This window comes from Lethenteron reissneri, chromosome 51 (assembly GCF_015708825.2).
Source record: "Lethenteron reissneri isolate LAM-NWPU_2019-01 chromosome 51, ASM1570882v1, whole genome shotgun sequence".
In the NCBI taxonomy this organism is placed as follows: domain Eukaryota; kingdom Metazoa; phylum Chordata; class Hyperoartia; order Petromyzontiformes; family Petromyzontidae; genus Lethenteron; species Lethenteron reissneri.
The window spans coordinates 3,088,391-3,109,299 of NC_083829.1; the positions used below are offsets into that span (position 1 = coordinate 3,088,391).

The 20,909-nt window shown below is 45.0% G+C and overlaps 1 protein-coding gene across 1 annotated transcript in view; it reads left to right on the forward strand.

Annotated features, from left to right (window-relative positions):
* Positions 1-9,037, forward strand: part of SUCLG2 (succinate-CoA ligase GDP-forming subunit beta) — a 138,290-nt gene extending 129,253 nt beyond the window's left edge. Inside the window, exon 11 of the mRNA XM_061572672.1 lies at positions 5,674-9,037. Within this exon, the coding sequence (XP_061428656.1) occupies positions 5,674-5,783 (110 nt within the window). The 3' untranslated portion in view covers positions 5,784-9,037. The remainder of the gene's footprint in view (positions 1-5,673) is intronic.
* Positions 9,038-20,909: the final 11,872 nt, after the last annotated feature.

Here is a 20,909-nt window from a genome sequence, read left to right on the forward strand (position 1 = left end):
GTTTTGCCGTTTGTATGCGCGCACGCGCTCGTTCGCCGGCCAGCACGCACGCACACAAACAACAATTTTGCTGAGAGTTTCAGCGCGGTGCTGATTAAATGTGGCTGCCCGCCCCCCCCCCCCCCCAAGGAGAAAGCACAGTTCATTTCAGATGCCTTGTCCCGCCAGAACGAAATGCACCTTTGATATTGCTTTATCCTTGCTGGACATAAATTATTTTATAACTTGAGCTCCCCCCCCCCCTCCCTGTAGATAACCCACGCTTTATATAGGCCTTCAATTTGGAGTTTACAGGCGACCGGCCAGCCTGTGGTGGCTCAGTGGAAGAAACCGCAAAGCTCTGGAGGCTTTTCCAATTTCCTCATTTGAAATCCGGCGCAGAATGCTCGCCGGTGTCGTGAAGGAAGGGAGTGAAAGTTAACCGTTACATGAATCCCACGTCGCCTTTGACGTGGCATACTCCAATTAGGACGGTTATCCTATGTATGGTGCGAAAGAAGTTCAACATACATATGCACATGTATACTTTTTTCTTTTCAAGTCGTGAGATGCGTCTCTCTGTTGAATTCGAAACGTGAATGTTAGTCCCGGGTTCTTTGGGGGTTTGCTCTTCAAAATCTCCCACGAGAGCACTTTTTCTTGCACGTGATTTGCATTCAAACGCGGAGGTTCAAAATAGGTCTGCTTCCAAGAGATTTGATGAATTTTTATGATTCGGGAGTCGTTATCCGGTTCGGTAATTGGTTGTTTTTTTGTGTTTGTGTGTGTGTCTCGCTTTTGCCATCTGGCTCGCTCTCCTCTGCTGCCCCGCGAGCTATGGAAGCCTCTCCTCCACCCCAGCCGTTCGTGCTGTGGAATCCCCCCCCGCCCCTATTTTAGTTTCATTATCAAGGCCTTCCACTTCCGCCTGACATTCACCGTCTCCTTTCTTAGTTATACAGAGTGGCCAAAAAGTCACGTCACGTAGAGTTATTCTATATATTTTAACAAATTACATAGTGGTTATTTAATTTATTTTAACAAATGTTCAAACTGACTTTCATCCACATGAATGCATGAATTATCTTTTGAAATTAATGTAGGACTTTTTTTTCTGGAAGATTACAGGTAATGTTTAGTATACAAAAAAATTGCCAAACTCGTTAATCTTTTGGAAAATTTTAATCCGTTTTTAAATGTCATCTGAATAGCAGGAATAAATTGTTAAATTAATAATAGATAAAATATTAACTAAAAGAATAAACAATTAAAATGGTTTAATGCCAGTTGCCGAGGATGCGGCAGTTTTTGTGATTGTTTGGAATAGGTGCACGTGAGTTTTATGGCATTCTCAGACGGTGCTGCTGTTCAAGACATGGTACATTGTCAACAGATTTCTGTGTAAACGCTTGCAGAGATTTATGAATACAGTTTTATAGAATTCTTTATAAGATAGACAGGGGCCTATTGAAAATTTGGTGAGATCCCACTGAAATGGCAAGTCACTTTATTTTTTAAAGGGACACTTTAAAAAATAATGATATACTGTGCATTACAAAAAAAAATCATCGTGTATTTTCTCAAGTGCCTTACTTTAATTTTTTTTTGGGGTTTTCACATCTCATGTGGCTTTGAGTAGGTTTTCAAATTGCTTACCGAGATTTCCACTCTACATTTAAGTGGGTTTTTTTGGCCTCGGACCCACACAGACGCACATGTTGTGGGTTGGAGGCTTGACAGGCTCCGAAGCCTTATCGTCGCCAGCCACACGCACACACACACACGCATGCTGCGCTTGCACACTCGTTAGAAACCAAACCCGAGCCGTTCTTATTGGCACAACCTGGCACGGTTAATTTCTTGTCTTCAAGTTTTCAACCCCGTGGTCTTGGCTCTTCCCGTCTATTCCCCTCGCCCCCTCGCCCCCTCGCCCCCTCGCCCCCTCGCCCCCTCGCCCGGGGTAGGGGAAAGTGACATTTCTTTCAACTTCAACGTAAACCAATTTTTCATGCGACATCTCTGCTCTTCGTCTGCGATATTTTTGGGCGTGTTGTTTTTGTTCAATAAATAAGTTGAGTGTGCGACCCCGAAGCTTAACTACACCGGAGATGCCATTGCCGGCCAACACCCCGCTGCTTGGACCCCGCAGGGTTGCCGTGGGAACCCGTGAAGAGTCCTCTGGACCGGTTCACGAACCAGGCAGGTGTCCGGGTGTTCAGTGGTCATGGGAACGTGGCAAACACATTCCTGCGGAGGGAGCTGGTAGGAACGTTGGGTTCCTCGGTCAATGGCCAGGGTCAACGGCGGCGTGGTGTATTCCGCAACTATGGCCGGCGTGAGTTGGTTAAACGTTGAGTTTTATAAGGGCACCACGGGGTGACCAGCCCCTCCTCATTCAGCCCCACCCCTCCCACCCTCCCTACCCAGCCCCTCCCCACCTTCCCCTCTCCACCCAGCCCCACCCCTCCAATTTTTGGATGCACGACGGACGGACACAATAATCCCGTGGGCTGGTGGAACCAGGTGGTTCCTACCAGTAAAAGAGTAAACCCTGCGAGAAGGCAGCAAAGTCTTGAGGATTGTAGTTTTCGAGTTCAAGATTAAGTTGTTGAAACCTGGCGAGAGTTCTCGACCACAATAGTCTCATTTGCCGAGAGCAGCGAAATCTCACCTCCCTTGCCGTCTGCGGAATATTAGTGGCAACTGCTAAGGCTGGAAGTTGTGTGTATCAATTCAAGTTTCATTGCTTATTCGGGTGGGTGGCAACTGACGGGACCAGGTTAGTCGCATTTGCAAGAGTGACTTCGGTCAACAAAACGACATTCGCAACAAATGCAATACGGCAATGAAGAAATCAGGGCGGGGGGGGGGGGGGGGGAACAACTCTGTCAAATGGGAAATCGAAAATATTGCACAAACATAAATCAGTGTTAAATAATGAATTCCCTGTTGCATTAGTCTGCTCAGGCGGATTAATTTTTGACTGATCATAGAACAGTTAAGTTACAGGGCCATTACACAAATACAGGGTGACTATTATACGAATACGAATACAGACAAGGATTCTGTTCACTCGCAAGGAGAAGGTTTCGCTGTGACGCTTCATCATATGCGGCATGTAGAAAACACGCAGCGCACATGTATCACACAAGTAACACACATGTAGCAAACATGTATCGCACATGTAGCACACATGTAGCACACATGTACCCCCCCCCCCCCCATGAATGCGTGTACATTTACGTATGCATAGAAAACCAAAGACATCCTTCCACTTTTTTTATAAAAAAAACATTGTGGGATGGGGTTTGCAGGTGCACAAATGAAGTGCACCACTGTGGGTTGATATCGGTGGCGAGACGTTCGTTTCGTTCAGTTTCCCCTGCCATCATTCCAGACGAAAGAGAGGCTTTTGAGAAATCTGTCTTGTGGGCGGGAAGTCCTTGACATGCACTCTACCAAGGCGTGGGTGAAGATACCCTTTGATGAGCCAACGAGAAGGAGACTCCCCGACACGATCGCCGCCGGCGTTGTTTCTTGAGGGAAGGATAGGTAAAAAAAAACTTTTAAATAAAACTTATCGATCGCCGTTATTAACGGAGATGTTTGGTCGGAAAGGAAGCCACTCGTGATTATTCACGAGGAAACCGCACCGATCGTGTCCGGGAGAGGTAAATTGCGTGATTGATGGCTCGACCGTAAACCGCGCGTTTACCGTATCGGACGCTCGCCTCTTGTCGTCCCTGTGTAGTGCTCGAGTAATTTATTGTCGGGAGGAGGTTTTTGTGTGTGTGTGTGGGAGAGAGAGAGAGAGAAAAACCCCCAGCTGACCAATAAACGCAGATACAAGAAATCGCTCGACTTGTCCGAGCCTTGGTTGGGATATATGGCGGGTGAGCGTTAGTTAAATGGAAGCTTACTCTGAGGTTTTTTCGGTAAAGTCACGTAGGTAAAATAATAATAAAATAAAATAATAATAAATGAAAAATAACTACATTAAATCACGATGTTTCGGAGGCAATGCAAGTCTCCGTCTTCAGGTGGGACTGTCAGCCAAATTTACTGTATCAAGTGAAGAGAAATCCAAGAGACAAGCCCTTAAATACTGGTTAAGGGGAGGGGGGAGGAGCTTATCTAAATGTGGCAGTCAGGGACTGGGTGGGGGGCGGGGCTAGAAGGGAAGGTGGGCGGGGCTAGAAGGGGAATGTGGGCGGGGCTAGAAGGGGAATGTGGGCGGGGCTAGAAGGGGAATGTGGGCGGGGCTAGAAGGGGGATGTGGGCGGGGCTAGAAGGGGGATGTGGGCGGGGCTAGAAGGGGGATGTGGGCGGGGCTAGAAGGGGGAGGTGGGCGGGGCTAGAAGGGAAGGTGGGCGGGGCTAGAAGGGAAGGTGGGCGGGGCTAGAAGGGAAGGTGGGCGGGGCTAGAAGGGAAGGTCCAAGTGAAGCACCTCCACAAGGATTACGGCCGATAGTATTTAAGATCTTGTCTCTTGGATTTCTCTTCACTTGATACAGTAAATTTTGCTGTGACGGTCCCACCTGAAGACGGAGACTTGTATTGCCTCCGAAACGTCGTGATTTAATTTAGTTTTTTTTCATTTATTATTATTTTATTTTATTATTATTATTTTGACTTTACCGAAAAAAACTAAGAGAATCCTTGCAGTCACGAAAGCTTCAAATCTAGAATAAATGGAAGCTCTTTTATTATAAAAAAAAAAACGAACTAACGTACAATCAAAATTGTACAAAACAAGATAATGGTGCAACAATGCGTGTGTTATCAATACAAGGAGCCTGGTAATCAAAAGAAAACTAACAACGGACGACATTGCATGTTTTGTTTTTCACCTGCTCCTAAATTCTTTCACGGGTAGCTGCATTCCATGAAGCGAACTCTGCCGCCATTGCCACGAGCAATAAAGGCAAAGACAAAGATTCCCCTGCATAACCTTAACACTTTGTTGGGGCAAGTGCCATTAGCGAGCACCCTATCAAGGCCGGAACGGCACACGAATGGGGCCTCTTTTGTCTCCCCAGTGGCAACAACAACACACGCAACTCCGTTCCACCCTGCCTGAGGTTTCATGTGCGCTTGGGATTAAGTTTTGGATTAAATTTTTTCAAATGTTGGAATTTGGGGTTTTTAGGACCCATATTCAGTTTTTATTCGTATTTGTATTTCTGGATTTAAATGTATAACATTTTTATATCTTCCATTCACTAAATGAATCTCTTTAAACTAAAATGGGTATAAATTCTTGATATTTAGTTTTGTGTTTAATAATTTAAGAAAGCGACTTGGCATGGCACTTTTGGCAGCAAAAACGCGGAGTAACATGACAATTTGAAAACAAGAAAAATGTGATAGTCCGAAATTTCATATCTAGGCCTCATTTTCAGACAATTTCTACGTAAATAATAATGTATTAATTTAAGCGTCTATTTGCACCACTTGATGGCACTTTTGGTGGGAAGCGCGTGCGATTGACTTTACGGAAGTGACATTTCCCGTGACATCACATTTTCACCTCAATCCCAAGACAACAACGGTGACAACAACTTTGTTGGGTCATCCGAAATTTTCTATCCAGTTCCCACGTTTCAGGTTAATGAGAATTTTCAGAAAATAACGAAAATCGTGGGAACGCGACCCTTATGCGCTCGTGTGTGTGTGTGTGTGCGTGTCTCACAGGAACCAACGTTCACGAAGCCAAGAAGATTCTGGCGGACAGCGGGCTTCCGATCATGGCCGCCAACGATTTGGACGATGCTGCTCGCAAAGCTGTCGCGTGCGTCGCTTAATTTGTGGGGGTACTTCTGTGTGTATCCCCCGCCCCGCCTCCCCTTCCCCACAACTTCTTCCCCTCGGGAGCCCAGGAAATCTTCTTGATAATCTTCAACTTCGGCCAGAGATATGCAGCCGTCCTATTCCAGCCTTCACTCTCACTGACGATGATGGGGGAGCGTCTCGGATCTTAGGTGGAAGTCCGTGAGCAAATAAATGTATGCATGCATGTGGCAGCAATGTTATGTACATCTTTAAGCGGCCAAATTACGGCAATGAGAAGACTGCTTCTAATGAGAAGACTGCTTCTCAATAAATGTACGTGAATGTAAGCGGCCGGAGAAATGAATGAAGGTCGATACTTCGTGCCGCTGAGCCAGTTTGCACAATTTTTTATCGTTTGATTACCCCGAGGCTTCCAAATAATTGTGCGTGTGAAATGACCAAAGTGCAATGTCTGATGCTGAGAGAAAAATACATACCGTTGATTATAATCAGCACAAGTAGACTTAGTGGGCTGGTGATGTCGTCCAAATACCGAACTGTATTAAACTACCTGAATATCGAATTTAATTAATATCACTCAGCATTGCTACAAACTTCCATTTTTACCAGGTCCCCGTTGCAGAAAGGTTACCACACATCTCCATGAGCTGTCGCCTGGTTATATAAAGGACTGTAGCTCGAAGTTTATTTCTATGATAGAAAAGTTTCAGCTTACTTTTGAAGTGACTTGTGTGTAACTTTCGAAAGGCGAAGCAAGCAATCACGAGACCAGCAGGCGGTCCCAACACTTAACTTGCACTAGAAAGCTAGCGAGAGCCGTCGTGATTTGCACGTGCGAATCTCTGATCCGTCTCTCTGCTTTTACGTTTCGTCGCCTAAGCGTTTGTCAAAATACAGGGCTTCCAGTGTGTCTCGCCATTATTGCGAGCCGTCGTCATTGCGGTAAGGAGGGCGTAAAAGGTGCAGGCTTGGATTTTCTTGCTTTACCCCATTGTTGTTGGAAGTGCCTTCATGAGACAACGCTCTTAGCGAGAGCCATTCTAAGAGGGTCTGTAGGGAAAGGTGGGAGAGGGAGTACCCCACATGTTACTGCACCAGACATGACCTCTGAACTGTGGTGGAGCTATTTTATGTTCCTGGGATGGACAGGGGCGGTGGGATTTAAGAAGCATTGGAACGATGCAGAGAAAATAAAACAACAATAATGTATGTACGATGATATTCTGTACAATATGAAAACTGCATTTTTTAAATGTGTTTGTATAAAGCAATGCACTGTGGTTAACACGCAAAAAAACCTGACGTTAAGTGTTGCACGTGAGAGCCCAAAAGGAAGCTGATATAATAACATGAAAAAAAGAGTTCTTCGTATGCTACGTTCAAGGTCACTCGGCAGTTTGGATATAATTTTACATTTAAATTGGCATGCATTAGACTCGCTCTGCGGGGCACACATTACAGCGCTAACATGTTGATTGATGCCTGTGTTTATTTTAGAGCTGTTGAATGATGTCTAATTGAAAGCCAGTTGCCTGTAAAGATCTGTAAGGCAATAAATAGTCGGTAACATTGCGGCTTGTTGGCTGTTTAACGTCACGTTTTATTTGTAAATGCATCAAGTTAAAATATTGGACAGCTTGCTCTCTGAGCACAATGTTGATTGCCTTAACAGGACCAAAACTTTAACTCTAATCTCTAATACATTGCAAAATTAATTTTACGATTACTGAAGCCTCGGCAATGTTGTGAAGGTGGCATTGCGTCATCAGGGCTGGGCAAGAGGCCCCTGGCCGCGACCAGAGACACTTTTAGATTTTCCAGCAGTGTGGTCGCCATTACTCCTTGTTTCGTTGTTTTCATTCGTGATGAATGAGATAACTTGATGAATGCAATTGCTCTTCATAAAAAAAACTTGTCCTCCAAAAGTGCCTTTTTTTATGTGTCGCTTGCACGCGCAAAGGGGAAATAAATGTAATTTGTGTGTTTTTTTCTGGACTATATATCATACACAGAACGTTTTGCGTCCTTTAATAAATTACAAATTGCTTGCCATTAATCTGGAATGTAATGGTCTGCTAATGATTTTTTTCTCTCTAAGGAAATTGTGAACAATCTACGGCTAACTCTTCACGTGGGCAACTGTGGGGTAATCTTGAGAGTAAGAATGTTGCTCATTCCTTTTGATCCGAGTCCCATCGCACCACCTTACTCATTTCACGGCGTATCATTCCCATGCTGCCTTCTGAATACAGATGTCAGAAATGCCTTTACGTTTGGTGGAACAAGTGTTTATTTCGCAAGTCCCATAAAGAGATGTAATATATGCACGCCCCTCTGCAACCCCAGAAATGAAATGTAAAACTGTGCTCATTATTACCTAGCATTCCATTAGCACTGTGTACAAATTTGAATAATTATCATGGAACTGAAAATGTAAAAAAATTGGATGGAAAGATCCGTTGGGATGCACGCGTTTCCTGCAGAGGGAATTCTGGACTTGAAAAGAAAGTCTTTAAATTAGCCACTGTGGGTGTGTTTCAATTGCTCTGTTACAGTGTAACACGGTGTCCTGCTCGTGTGAGCCACGACGATGATGATGGTGCTGTTGGTGTTGTAGCTGGATTCGAACTCTTGATATATGAGACTCGTGCCCATGTTTCATGAAAGATGCGACCCAAATAGCCACGCTCTCTGGCAAACCTTGAACACATGCCCAGGTAGGGGATGCTTGTGTCTTTTTAAACAGAAGGATTTTAATGTGATTCTTATATCTTTTCGTCATCGTCTGACTGTTGAATTAGCGCGTGGTAAATCGTTTAGTGTCAGAAGGTTGTGTAGTTTGAGAGCCAGCGTGTGAGCTGGCTGTTGATGCATTATGACAATGAACGAACATTTGCATCACAATCTTGAGAAATGTGTGCCATTGTTAAGGCTTTAATGTGGTTTCAATGCAATTGAATGAATTTCCACAGCTTTTAATCATTCTAAAAATTGTAATGCTTTATTCAGTGTCAAAAGATTATAGTGTTTGCTTAACAAATGGCTCGCGTTGTATCTGTGTGCTCTCTTCCATGAAACACGCATTATTTTTACAATGTGAAACGTCGTAATCAGTTTAAACCACAAATCACCTAACGTTTTTTGAGTAGTATTGATTTTGGTTGCTAACCACTTACATAATGGGTAATTAACGTTACTGTGTCAATCTGTATTCATTATTTTCTCTTATTGGATTTCAGTTATTTGGTTTTGGTTGGGGGGGGGGGGAAGCGTTTGTCTTTCGCCCAAGAAAAATATTAAAACGGTAAAAAAAAATTGTGTCTGGAAAAAGAGATCACTGTTTTGCTGTGACCTCATTTATTTGTCTGTGGCTGGTCTCTTCACAAGGGTCAAACATGAAAGGTTCGACCCAAATAATAAGGAACTGTTGTCCAGAAGGGCATCCAATTGGGGGATCCCAAGATAGATTCTTTCTCGAGGGTGTATTGGCCTACTCTTCCGTCTTGCAAAAGGTAGGATTAAGTCCATCGGCGGAGTTTGACATATATTGGGGGTGGGGGTTCACTTTGTCCCTCACATTAGCAATCGCGGATGCATACAGTTTATTAAAATATTTTTTATTTTAAATACTATTTAATTTGAGGGGAGGACATTGCCCCCCACCCATGACCCCTCCCCCCCAAACTCCACCCATGGTAGTAACCCACGCTTTACCCCACCGCACTGACCTGCAGATCATCAACTCCCTGTGGTCGTGTGCTCGTCCTGCCGATGTGGACGACAGTGGCGGGGGAAAAGGGGATTTAAGAAACTGGCACCGTTGTTTCAGCTGCCGCGCCGGGAAGTCAAATCGAATCGCGGACTCGTGAATTGTAGTAAGCCCTGTGCCGCTACCCGTTTCACCACGAGGCCGTGCTGTCGTTATCTCGTTTACGAGCTATCAATCTGGACGTGGAATACAACAACAATGAAACGGCGTCGTGAATGTTGTGGAAAATGAACTTCTTTCGCGCCGTACGCAGACGACCGTGCTCATCGGAGATGCTGGGAAAGGACAACAAACTAAAGCAGTTAGAAAGAAACGAGTTTGTCAATCTAGACGATGATTTTAAAGTGCATAGCTCCAGTGGCTTCCTAATATCGGAAGGGAGAGCGTTCCAGACGGCCGCAGAAGCGCACCTGAAAGCGCGCGATGCGGTGACCGTCTTTGTTGGATGGCGAGCCTGAAGCCGCTGCTGCTGTTGCTGCTGCGAGGATGACCGGAGTTCAGTACCTTGCTGACGAAACCATTCATTTGTGGCAAGCACTTTGTTGTGTTACGTGTGCGAGCTTACATAATGCATTAATTCCTATATGTTCGTGAAACTGAAGATTGGCAAATGACGGGAAAGGAATCGCTAATCTGCCGTTGAAGCTCGGTGAATCCAAACCGCACAAGCCTTGTTGGTATTAGGGGGCGTCCATAAATGACGTCACGCACCTAGGGGGGGGGGGGTCAGACATTTGTGACGAGGGGGGGGGGGGGTTTGAGAAATGTGACGTCACATCAAAATGCGAAACTTTAAATAAATATAGACAACACGTTCCTCTTAATTAAATAGACTTTTTAATAAATGTGTTTTCCTACATCAGAGTGCAGCGCCACATTAAATACGCTCTACAATGGCAATAGACTAAAGCGATTTGAAGCATTTTTTTTGGGGGGGGGGGGGGAGCAGAGCTTTGTGACGTCATATTTTAGGGGGTATGACTTTTTGTGATGAAGGGGGGTGGTCAAAAATCGTCAAAATTTTGGTGTCGGAGAAAATATTTATTAAAAAGTATTTTTAATTAAGTGCAACGTGTTTATATTTCAAGTTGCGCATTTTTATGTGACGTCACATTTCTCACCCCCCCCCCCTTGTCACACATCGTCACAAATGTCTGACCACCTAGGTGCGTGACGTCATTTATGGACGGCCTCTTATCGCTCGCCATTTTCCACGTCCGCCCGCGAACGCACATTAATGGGGGGTGGGGGGGGGCTCGAGAAGAATTCGTTCAACTATCATCCTGCGGGAAATAAAAAAAAAAATTGCCGGCAAACTTGTTGAGAGTGGGGCTCGCGAAGTGGAAACCGCTGTAGTCAGTCACCTCCAGCTGAGCCGCTGGCAGGGGGGGGGGGGCCAAGACCGTCATTGCCCCCCCATCGCCGCAAAATGGGGGGCCGCGTTAAGGACAAACCGACACTTGTGTCGCTATTTCAGTGTTGTTCCGCACCTTTTCATTAATAAAATGTTGTTCCTGTGGTTAGAAATAATTGGGCCAGGTGATGGATTGACGGGACGAAACTTTTGGGATGCGACGATGCAGAAACGGCGTTGGATGCTGCTGCTGCTGCCTCCTCTTGCCTCGTGTGTGTAGGTGTAGAACACCCTTTTAATCACCACCCCCTGTGAACGACTAAGGGGCCGTCCATAAAGGACGTCACGCACCTCCCGGGGGGTTTGAGAAATGTGACGTCACATCAAAATGCGCAACTTTAAATAAATATACTTTTTGTATGTTTTCTCCTACAACATCAGAGTGCAGCGCCACATTAAATACGCAATAGTTTAAAGCGATTTGAAGCATGTTTTATTTTTTGGGGGGGGGGGGCAGAGTCAAAAATCGCGTGACGTCATTTATGGACGGCCCCTAATCGCTTGACGGGCCTCGGCCAATCAGCGACGTCCATTCATGAGCGTTTGGGGGTCATTGTTTACATTCGGTGGCATGCTGCGCTTTGAAGTAGAAACGTCTACGCGCTTAACGACCAAATCTTTTCACCGGTTTCATGGAACCATTTACCGCCGTTAAGAGGGTTTCTGCAGTATGTTGAACTTATTTCGCAGCGTATGCAGCCAGCCCCGCGTACTCCGATCAGCACGGTTGGCTCCGTACGGTGCAAAAAAAGTCCAACGTACAAAAGCACGACCGTGCTAATTGGTTTGGATGTGTGTGCAGTGTCATCTATTGTGCCGGTTCCTGGGTTCGTGAATCAGGCACAGCAGACTCAGGCCCGTGTTTCCAGCACACACATAGCATCGGAAAGGGGAGAGGGGGGGTGAGAGGGGGCTTGACCCCTCCCTCCCCTCCATCCCTCCTTCCCTCATCCTGCCCTCCACCCTGCTGATGAAATTCTTATTGTCAAGTCAATGATCAGTTTCGGCTGAGTGTGGTTGGCGTCAGAGGCACAGCGCACACGGCTTGCACTGGAATGTCCACGTGTGTGTGTGTGGGGAAGCAAAGCATGTTGATGAAAATAAAAACAATGCACTTATATTCAATGCCCCCCCGCCTCCCCCCGATAGAGGTACAAACAATAATCCCATATTCTTTGTTCTTTCGGTAAACTCACGTAGAAGGGAAAAACAATAAAATAATAAAAATGAAACAAAATTCTCACGACGTTTCAATTGCAACACAAGCAATCATCATCAGGTGATGATCATGACAGCATTCCAGCCGCTAAGAAGAAGGAAGTTGGGCTTGGAGAAGAAGCGTCACTTGAAGGGATGTTGGCCCATGGTGAAGAGTTATCAGTGAGTGGTAGCCAAGACATAAATTGGTTCTTTAGAGGAAACGCCGCTGAAGAGATGGAGCAATTACATCAGTTGGCAGTCAATTGCTCGGTAGAATGTTTTTCATTTGCAAAATCTCAACGGCATGGGGATGAACTCATCCGGAAGTGGATTGATATGGCCGATGATGCTTTTGAGTTCTGGCACGACCGGGGTTGAGGGGAAACCGCCTTACTCGATCCCATGAACTAACATGGGGACACTGCAACTGTGGAAACCCAAGAATGATCTTGATTTGAAGTTTTCGTGACTGCAGGGATCCATACTCTTTGGTTCTTTCGGTAAAGTCACGTAGGTAGAAAAATAAAATAAGTTAAATCACGAAGTGAGCCCACTTCAGCAATTATTTCTTGCTGTGGTTGTCCCACCTGATGACGGACGCTTGTGTTGCGCCCGAAACGTCGTGATTTAATTTCTTTAATTTTACACCTCCGTGACTAATCTAAGAATGGATAAATGTTACAAAAAAAGAGAGTATCGCCGATACGAATGTACTTATCCGCATTATAAATTTCCCAAGTCGTGTGGCACTTACACTGTCAGAATACTAAGAGAGTGTGTCTCATTGAAGCAGACTGCCAGCTCATGTGGAATTTTTTTCCCCTCCTCTTCCAAGAAAATATCAATAAAAGCATTAATAATTTGTTGTTAACGTTTTTCTTCCAAAGCACCATTCAAATTTTGTAGCTGGATTCGATTTTGTGAAAGTTGTGTTTAAACACACGCTGGATGTAATTAAACCAACATTACAGTATACGTACGATATATCACGTTTAAAGTTCCACCCGTGGTTCAACAATGTCATGCTGCTTGTGTTGAATTTGGCTGGAAAGTGTGACATTTATAGGAGATATTCCCAAAGTAAACCAGTTCTAGTTAATGTATTCATTTTCACCACCGACTGAGTTGATGGGATGTAAGGACAGAGATTACATTTAAATATGAGTCCATAAAAACTGGATTATAATCAAAGGTAAATGCCGTTATTCTTTAGTATCACCAAACCCCAACCTACTTGACTGTTGTGAGTTGAAATTATGTAGCGGCAATGTTTATTTTCCTGAACTGACGTGGATATTTCACCCTCATTCGTTGACACATGTGGAAAACAAACTCAGCACATTTATTTAAGGAAATTATATGAATAGCCACACGCAATCGGCAGTCTGTCTGGCAAAGGACCGTCATTGCACCTCTGTCGTTTGTTTTAAAGATGTATCAGTGACCTTAAACGGAAGCGATTGTCATTATTATTCATTAAAATCCATCATGCCCTTTTCGAAGTCAAGAAGATGAAAACAGTATAATCCCGAAACTAAATGTATTTTCTCCTGGCGACGTTTCATTCAATGGCCCTTCCTCATAGCACATTGTGTGTTGAGGTGATTTTCTTGTTGTTAATTGTATTTGTACACCATTGCAAAGTCAGCATCGGCAGCAGCATCGCCAAATTGCTTGTATGCAATATAGCGGTTAGGGCATATTCAAATGCATGCCTTTGGATTATCTTATATTACGAGAACCTTTGCTTTCAAGATTTATCAACGGCCGATCCTTAATCGCAAACATTTACTCTTATTATCATCACTATTCTCATTTTCAAAGTCAAGAATATGAACGAAGGACAATCTCTAAATAGTATTTTTCTGTATTACTTTCACCTGACATTGACAACCACGTGAAAAGTGTTTAACTACTCTCCTTTTGCTGTATTGACACCAACGTCGCCCCTTGGCAAGTGTGAGTGCGTGATTTTAATGACAGCCGTAATGATTTCCAACTTTAGCAGCCCACCTGCCATCCAGGAGATGAATTAAAACCAAAATTGATTAGCAATATATATAATAAAACAAAATTACGAAGTGCCAAGGTCAGGTATTGCCATTGCACACATTTTTTTTACGTGAACATGTTCAATTTACATTTAGATTTTCTATATGTTCGGCTTAACATAAAATACACCAAATGATAATTGATTCGCGTGAGAGTAAATGACCCTGTGAAGGGGTTCTTGACAAGAGCAGGCCAATGGGTGTCCAATGTCACAATTATATCTAGAGGCTTATCCACGATTACTTTTTCATTTGCGGGATTGTGAGAAACGGTGGTGAATTTTGACATGATGATGATCTTCAGATTAGCATAGTGGGATACGTACGGTGCAAAAGAAGTTCAACATAGATACGTGCGGTGCCTTACGCACGACTGTGTAGCGATTCGCGCGCTGCGCTACGAACACAGCAACCCGAGTTCGATTCCCGCTCACGGCCACCACCGGTGACGATTATTTGAACCGGTCCTGGGCCTCCCCTCGGTCGACTCAGCCTCAAACGAGTAACTGGTGTGGTGTGTGAACATCGCCACTGGGGAGACAAAGGCGGCCGGGCGTGGTGAATCCAAGTCCCGGGCGAAGCCGGGTAGTAAAGTTAGTATGTTATAAATGGGCCCTAAATATAAAAAACACGTAAATATTAAAACCAATTTTTCACTTGCATAGTGATTGAATTTTTTCATTGGCTATACAGCCAGATAATACGACACATCGCTAACCTTAAACACCCAGTCGTTCACAAAAGTTGAAGGCAGTATAGTACTATAGTTATAGAGCAAGTGCAGAATCACTGATAAACCGTAATTGATTGCTTGAAAGCATTTAGCGGCGGGGCCCTTGAAAGTGCGGGGCTCGTAGCATGTGTAGCTACTTGTGCTACTGGGATTATCCGGCACTGCCTCCACTCTCTCCTCCCGATGAAGCAAGCTTGTCAAGCTGCAGCCACGCACAATCATAGGGGAGTCCACGCTGCAAGGCGTTTCAAACATTTTCCAACGCGCGATGACTCACCGCACCACAACGAGGCCCTTAGCTGATATCTCCCCATTAGGGGCCATCCATTGAGTACGTACACATGGAGGGGGTTAACCCAAATGCGTAGCTTGCGTATGGGGGAATTTACTGACATTGTATGCATAGGAACCGGGGGGGGAGGGGGGGGTGAAGCCTCGATAATAATTTGTCTACATTGGCCTTCAAATGAGTTAGATAGTCCGGCGGCGGACTATCTGTTTGCTTAAATACGTCAATATTATTCATCCTTGATCGTTTCTGCGTGGATTAAATATCAGTCATACACTTCAGTTCTTTCGGTAAAGTCACGTAGGTATAAAATAAGATAAAATAATCAAAAATAAAATTTTATTTTATTTTATACCTACGTGACTTTACCGAAAGAACTAAAGAGTATGGAACATTGCAGTCACGTAAACTTAAGATCTAAACTAAATATCGGCCGTTCTAGAGGATTCGGGGGGGGGGGGGTGCGTCAGGCGTACTTACGCAGGTGGGGGGGGGGGGGTGTAAAAAGTCCGCGTGCGTACAGGGAGGGGGGGAAGGGTCCAGTTTTGACGGAGTTTTGCTTACGCACTAAATGGATGTCCCCTTAACCAACCTCGGCTACAATGATTATTATTTACGACTGTCTCCCGCTGTAAACCTCAGGATTTCCAAGAGGTAGGCAATCTGCCGATAAATTCGAGATCTCCATTTTTTCTCGTTCGCAGTATATCCCAACAATATAAAAAAAAACAATCAAATGTCAAAAAAAAATCGGGTGCCGAATGCAGCACACGTTAGAGGCGTGGAAAGAGTCCAGATATTGGAACTGGCAAGGGCTGAGTGAGACGGATCGAGGGAAACGGATTGCCAGGGTGGTGCTTGATGACCAGAGGGAAGAAGAACAAGTGGCAAGGCCACAGAAAGTGTGGAGAGGCGAGTGGTATGGAGGCCTTGGAATAGAGAGGTCAGGACTGGAGAGAGATGTACGTATGTATGGAGTGTGTTAAACTTCTTTCGCACACCGTACGTACCCAAGTGGGAGGCGCCGGGGAAGGACAACAAACTAAACACAAAAAGTCGTTCTCGATAAAATGAGTTTTCAATCTTTGCTAAAGGAGTTCAACATCCGTGCATACAAGAATTATGAACGGTCAAAACGAGGTGAGAGTCCAGCCTTGCATGACCTTTGCTCACGCCACGGAAGATAAACTAGAGAGCCACTATAGAGAACGTGTGTTTTGCCTACTCTTCCACGCTTGCAAGACGTCTCGCAAGAGGTGAGAGTACCCTTTACCGCACCGTTGAACTTCTTTTGCACCGTACGTAGCCAACCGTGATAATATAATCGTAGATGCTGGGGAAGTACAACAAACAAAAATAAAAAGCAGTTCTAAAGAAATTAGTTCGTCAATCTCGATGATTTAAAAGTGCATAGCTTCAGTGGCTTCCTAATATCGGAAGGAAGAGCGTTCCAGACGGCCGCAGAAGCGTGCGATGCGGTGACCGTCTTTGTTCGATGGCCAGCTATAAAGATGGAGACAGAAGACAGTGAGGAATTGAGAGATGTTGTCTAACAATCGATACGGGAGTTGTCTGGACACAGATACCAATTGTGATCATGATGATGCATGAAGAGAAGTCTTGATATCAAGTCGAGAGCCTCTGGAGATGCGGAACGAATTGCAGATATTTTTTTTTCAGATGATAATTGCAGTGAGCAGTTAGAACCACGATTATGAACAACTCTCTTTTGTTTAGTTTATTTTTTTAAAGATGATATTGACGATGTTGATACAAACGTTTTAAAAAAATTAGATGTAAAGCTTTCGTGACTGCAGGGATTCATCTTCTTGGCTCTATCGGTAAAGTCACGTAGAAGGGAAATAATAAAATGATAAAAATAAAACGCTGTCTCCCCGACAGACCTGGTTTTCACCTGAGGACGGCTGCTTGCGTTGTGGCCAAAACGTCGTGAGAATTGTATTTTATTATGTTTTATTTTTATCATTTTATTATTTCCCTTCTACGTGACTTTACCGAAAGGTTTTAAAAAATGTCGCAGCGTGCTATCGGAAGAAGAAAAAGCCATCTTGTGTTAGACTTTTGTCAATTTTTCACAATGCATTTCTAATATCCAGCAGCCAACACGCCCTGACTGACGTATTTGCTCGGGGGGGGGGGGGGGGGGGGGTGAGGGACGAACAAAAAACGCGGAGTTGCTCGTTTCGCTAATGAAAGTGGAGTTTAATGCATCTCCCACAGGTGAGGGTTCTCAGCCCGGACGAAGGCAGCCGCCATCCGCGCAGTGAATTGCCATCGTCCCTGGTCGAGCCGACGGGAAGCCGGGAGGAGGAGGAGGGGGTGGTGGTGGTGGAGATTCATTAGCAGTGATTTGTTCTTGTCCGAGGTGGCTGGCTCGCACGCCGGGCGACTGCCAAATGGTCGATTTTAATTATGCCGAGAAATCTCGATATACCAGCTCACGGCCCGGCCCTCTCGCGAGGCAGATGGAACCCCCCCCCCCCCCACCCCACCACCGTTTATCGAAAGGTCGCGGTAATAAACAAATAAAAAAAATTGCTCCCCACTGTTTCGCTAACCTGTGCGATGGGTTGGTTGTTTTTTTTCTCTTCTCTTTTGCAGTCTGTTTGTTTCTACCCCTTCCTAAGGTTGCGGGCAACAGAAGGTCACTTGGGCGAGCTGATTTGAAACGGGCGGGAGGAGGTTGGGTTGGCAGGGGGGGGGGGGCGCGATTCGTGCATTCCACGCCGGTGGCTGCATGAATAACAGCTCCGTCGGTTTGCATGGCATCAAAACGCGTCTGGCTTTCATGGCCACGAGCATTCTGCGTGTAGTTGCAACGTGCTTTAAACAAATGGTCACGGTGGTGTTTATTGATGTGCGTGCATTTTTTGGTTCCGTAAAAAAAAAACACGTGTTTTTATTCGTTTGTTTTTCTTTGAAGCCTTTTTGTTGCTGTGATTTTGCACGCAAGTTGCCATTTTTGTTGTTGTTAGCGTTGGACAGACGATGACTGTTTTCCAAATTCGAAGGCGTGAAATAGCTCTCAGCTTCTGTTTTCATTCGTTACCTTCTCACAACTTTGTCGTTAATGATTTTTTTTGTTAAAGTACGTTCTTCTTGGAGACAACAAACAAAAAAGTAATTACGAAAAACGAACACGAAGCAAAAAACACAGTGGGGGGGGGGGGGGGCGGATACAAATGCCTTCGTCAACACTTCTGTGTTGTAGGTTTGATGAATGAACGTGAGGCTGTCGAGTTGAATTGTGGGTCGGTTTAATGTCTCATGCATCATTATTAATCATAATTTTTATTTTTTATTTTATGAAATCGCAAGCGGTTTGTTTTCAGTGCCCATTGCGGAAAACGTGAAGTGAATAGCCGCTGATCACAATCGTGTTTTTGGATTATGGATTGTTTTTCCCCTCCCATGCAAGAATCTGCCTCAAGTCTGCAGTTCACCACCAGGATTGTGTGGCACGGGTGAAATTATTTATCACTCAGCCCCCCCCGCCACCGAATAACTTTATTTGCTGTTGCAGGGAGGGCAGAGTCGGATTAACACAGTTTTTATTTCTTTTTTAGAGGCTCCTCAACAAAGATAAAGATTCCCCCTTATCCCGTTTATAGGCTGTAGGGGCAAGTGCCGTTAGCGAGTAGCACCTATGAAGGCCGGCACGGCACACGAGGGGGTGGGTGGCCAGCACCACGCCCGACGGCCTTTGTCTCCCCAGTGGCGATGTTTACTACACACCGCACCAGCTACTCATTTGAGGCTGAGTCGACCTAGGGGAGAAGGCCCAGGACCGTTTCAGATAATCGTCACTGGTGTTGGTGGCCGTGAGCGAGGAATCGAACTCGGGTTCGCCGGGTTTGTAGCACAGCGCGCTAAACTCTACACTACCGCTCCCCAACACACACACACAAGCGTTGTTTTATAATGGTTGAAACACAATACTGTTGCTGGAGCAGTCTCTTACATTTACATACAAATTCCATCTCTAGCTCCGCCCACTTACCCTTGGGTTGATCCCACCTAAAGCCTCTATAACCTCTTGTTGCAGCAGCAGCTCTTTCTCCTGCGTCAGCAGTTGTATTTATCTCACCTGATGACGGTTGCTTGTGTTGCGATCGAAACGTCGTGATCTATGAATTTTCTACCCACGTGACTTTACCGAAAGAACCAAAGAGTATGGATTCCTGCGGTCACGAAAGCCTCAAATCAAGATTACAATACTGTAAGCGCTATGATACAGCTCTCTTGCTGTGAAGACGGGTGATTGCCTGAAACGTCGCCGATTTATAGACTAATGGAGCAGTGAGCGCCTATTTAAACAAAACAAAAAAGAATTAAAGGCCGACTGAGCTGTACAGCTCTTTTTCACAAGCCACATGGCTATCACAAATGATTAAATTACATTCATAGCAGCCACATATTCTAACAGCACGTCCAATATAAATGTGCAGGGGGAAAACCGGAGGACCAGGATAAAAAAAAAAACATCTCACGCGACCACGGGGAGAACATGCAAACTGCATCGATGCAGGCGTCGGGGTCGGGATCGAACCCACGTCCTCCTGTACACCAGGCAAGGTAGTTAACGTCTCGCCACCGAGCCAACCTATTAAGCCCTGCGCATCTCACAGGGGTGGTGTGGCCAGCACCACAACTGGTTGCCGTTTGTCTCCAACCTGCTCGTATTTGCCCACGGCTTCCAGGTACTCATTTTAGGCTGTGTCAACATAGGAGATTGCCCAGGACCAGTTCGTACATCACTCGCCACTGACTTTAGCCCTGGACAGGTATTCAATTCAGGTTGCTGGGTTTGTACGCTTAAGTAAACACGACACATACACACACAGACATGAAGGGCTCCTTTCTAGCCTCACTAGACTATTGGAGCCAGTGCTGATAGAAAGTAAATGTTAAAGCTTGCAGAGTACACGGTGGAGGTGACGGGGCCGTCACTGTGCACACTCAACCCAACTAAGTGGCGGCATGGACACATCGCACAGGAGTTCAGTTTAGGCTCCGTCAATGTCGGACCATGGTCAAGAAAAGGGGTCTTGGCAGCAGTGCCGGATGAAGCGAGTGCGGGGACTGTAGCTTTTGTTATATAGGGGCCCTAAATAAAATAACACAAATATTAAAACACTTGCATAATAAAGCAATTGTATTTTTTCAATTGCTATACGGCCAGATAATACAACAAATCGCTAACCTTAAACACCCAGTCGTTCATAAAAGTTGAAGGCGGTATAGTACTATAGTAATAGAGCAAGTGCAGATTCACCTGAACCGGAATTGATAGCTTGAAAGCATTTAGCGCGGGGCCCTTGAAAGTGCGGGGCCCGTAGTTACTACATAGTACTATATAGTGTATATAGTAGTATATAGTAGCTACTACATATGTAGCTACTTTTGCTCCTAAGACAATCTGGCACTGGTTAATTCTAGGCTCTGTCAATGGTTAAGAAAATGGCTCTTTGCAGTCGGATCTAAAGGTTCTTTAGAATATTTTTTGTGTCGAGTTGTCTTCCCCCCCCCGCACTTCCAATTAGCACGGATTGGCTCCGTACGGTGCGAATGAAGCTCATCATGCATGCATACGTGAACACGAGACCAGTCACGTAGGTAAAAAAACTAATCAAATAAATGAAGACAACTAAATTGAATCA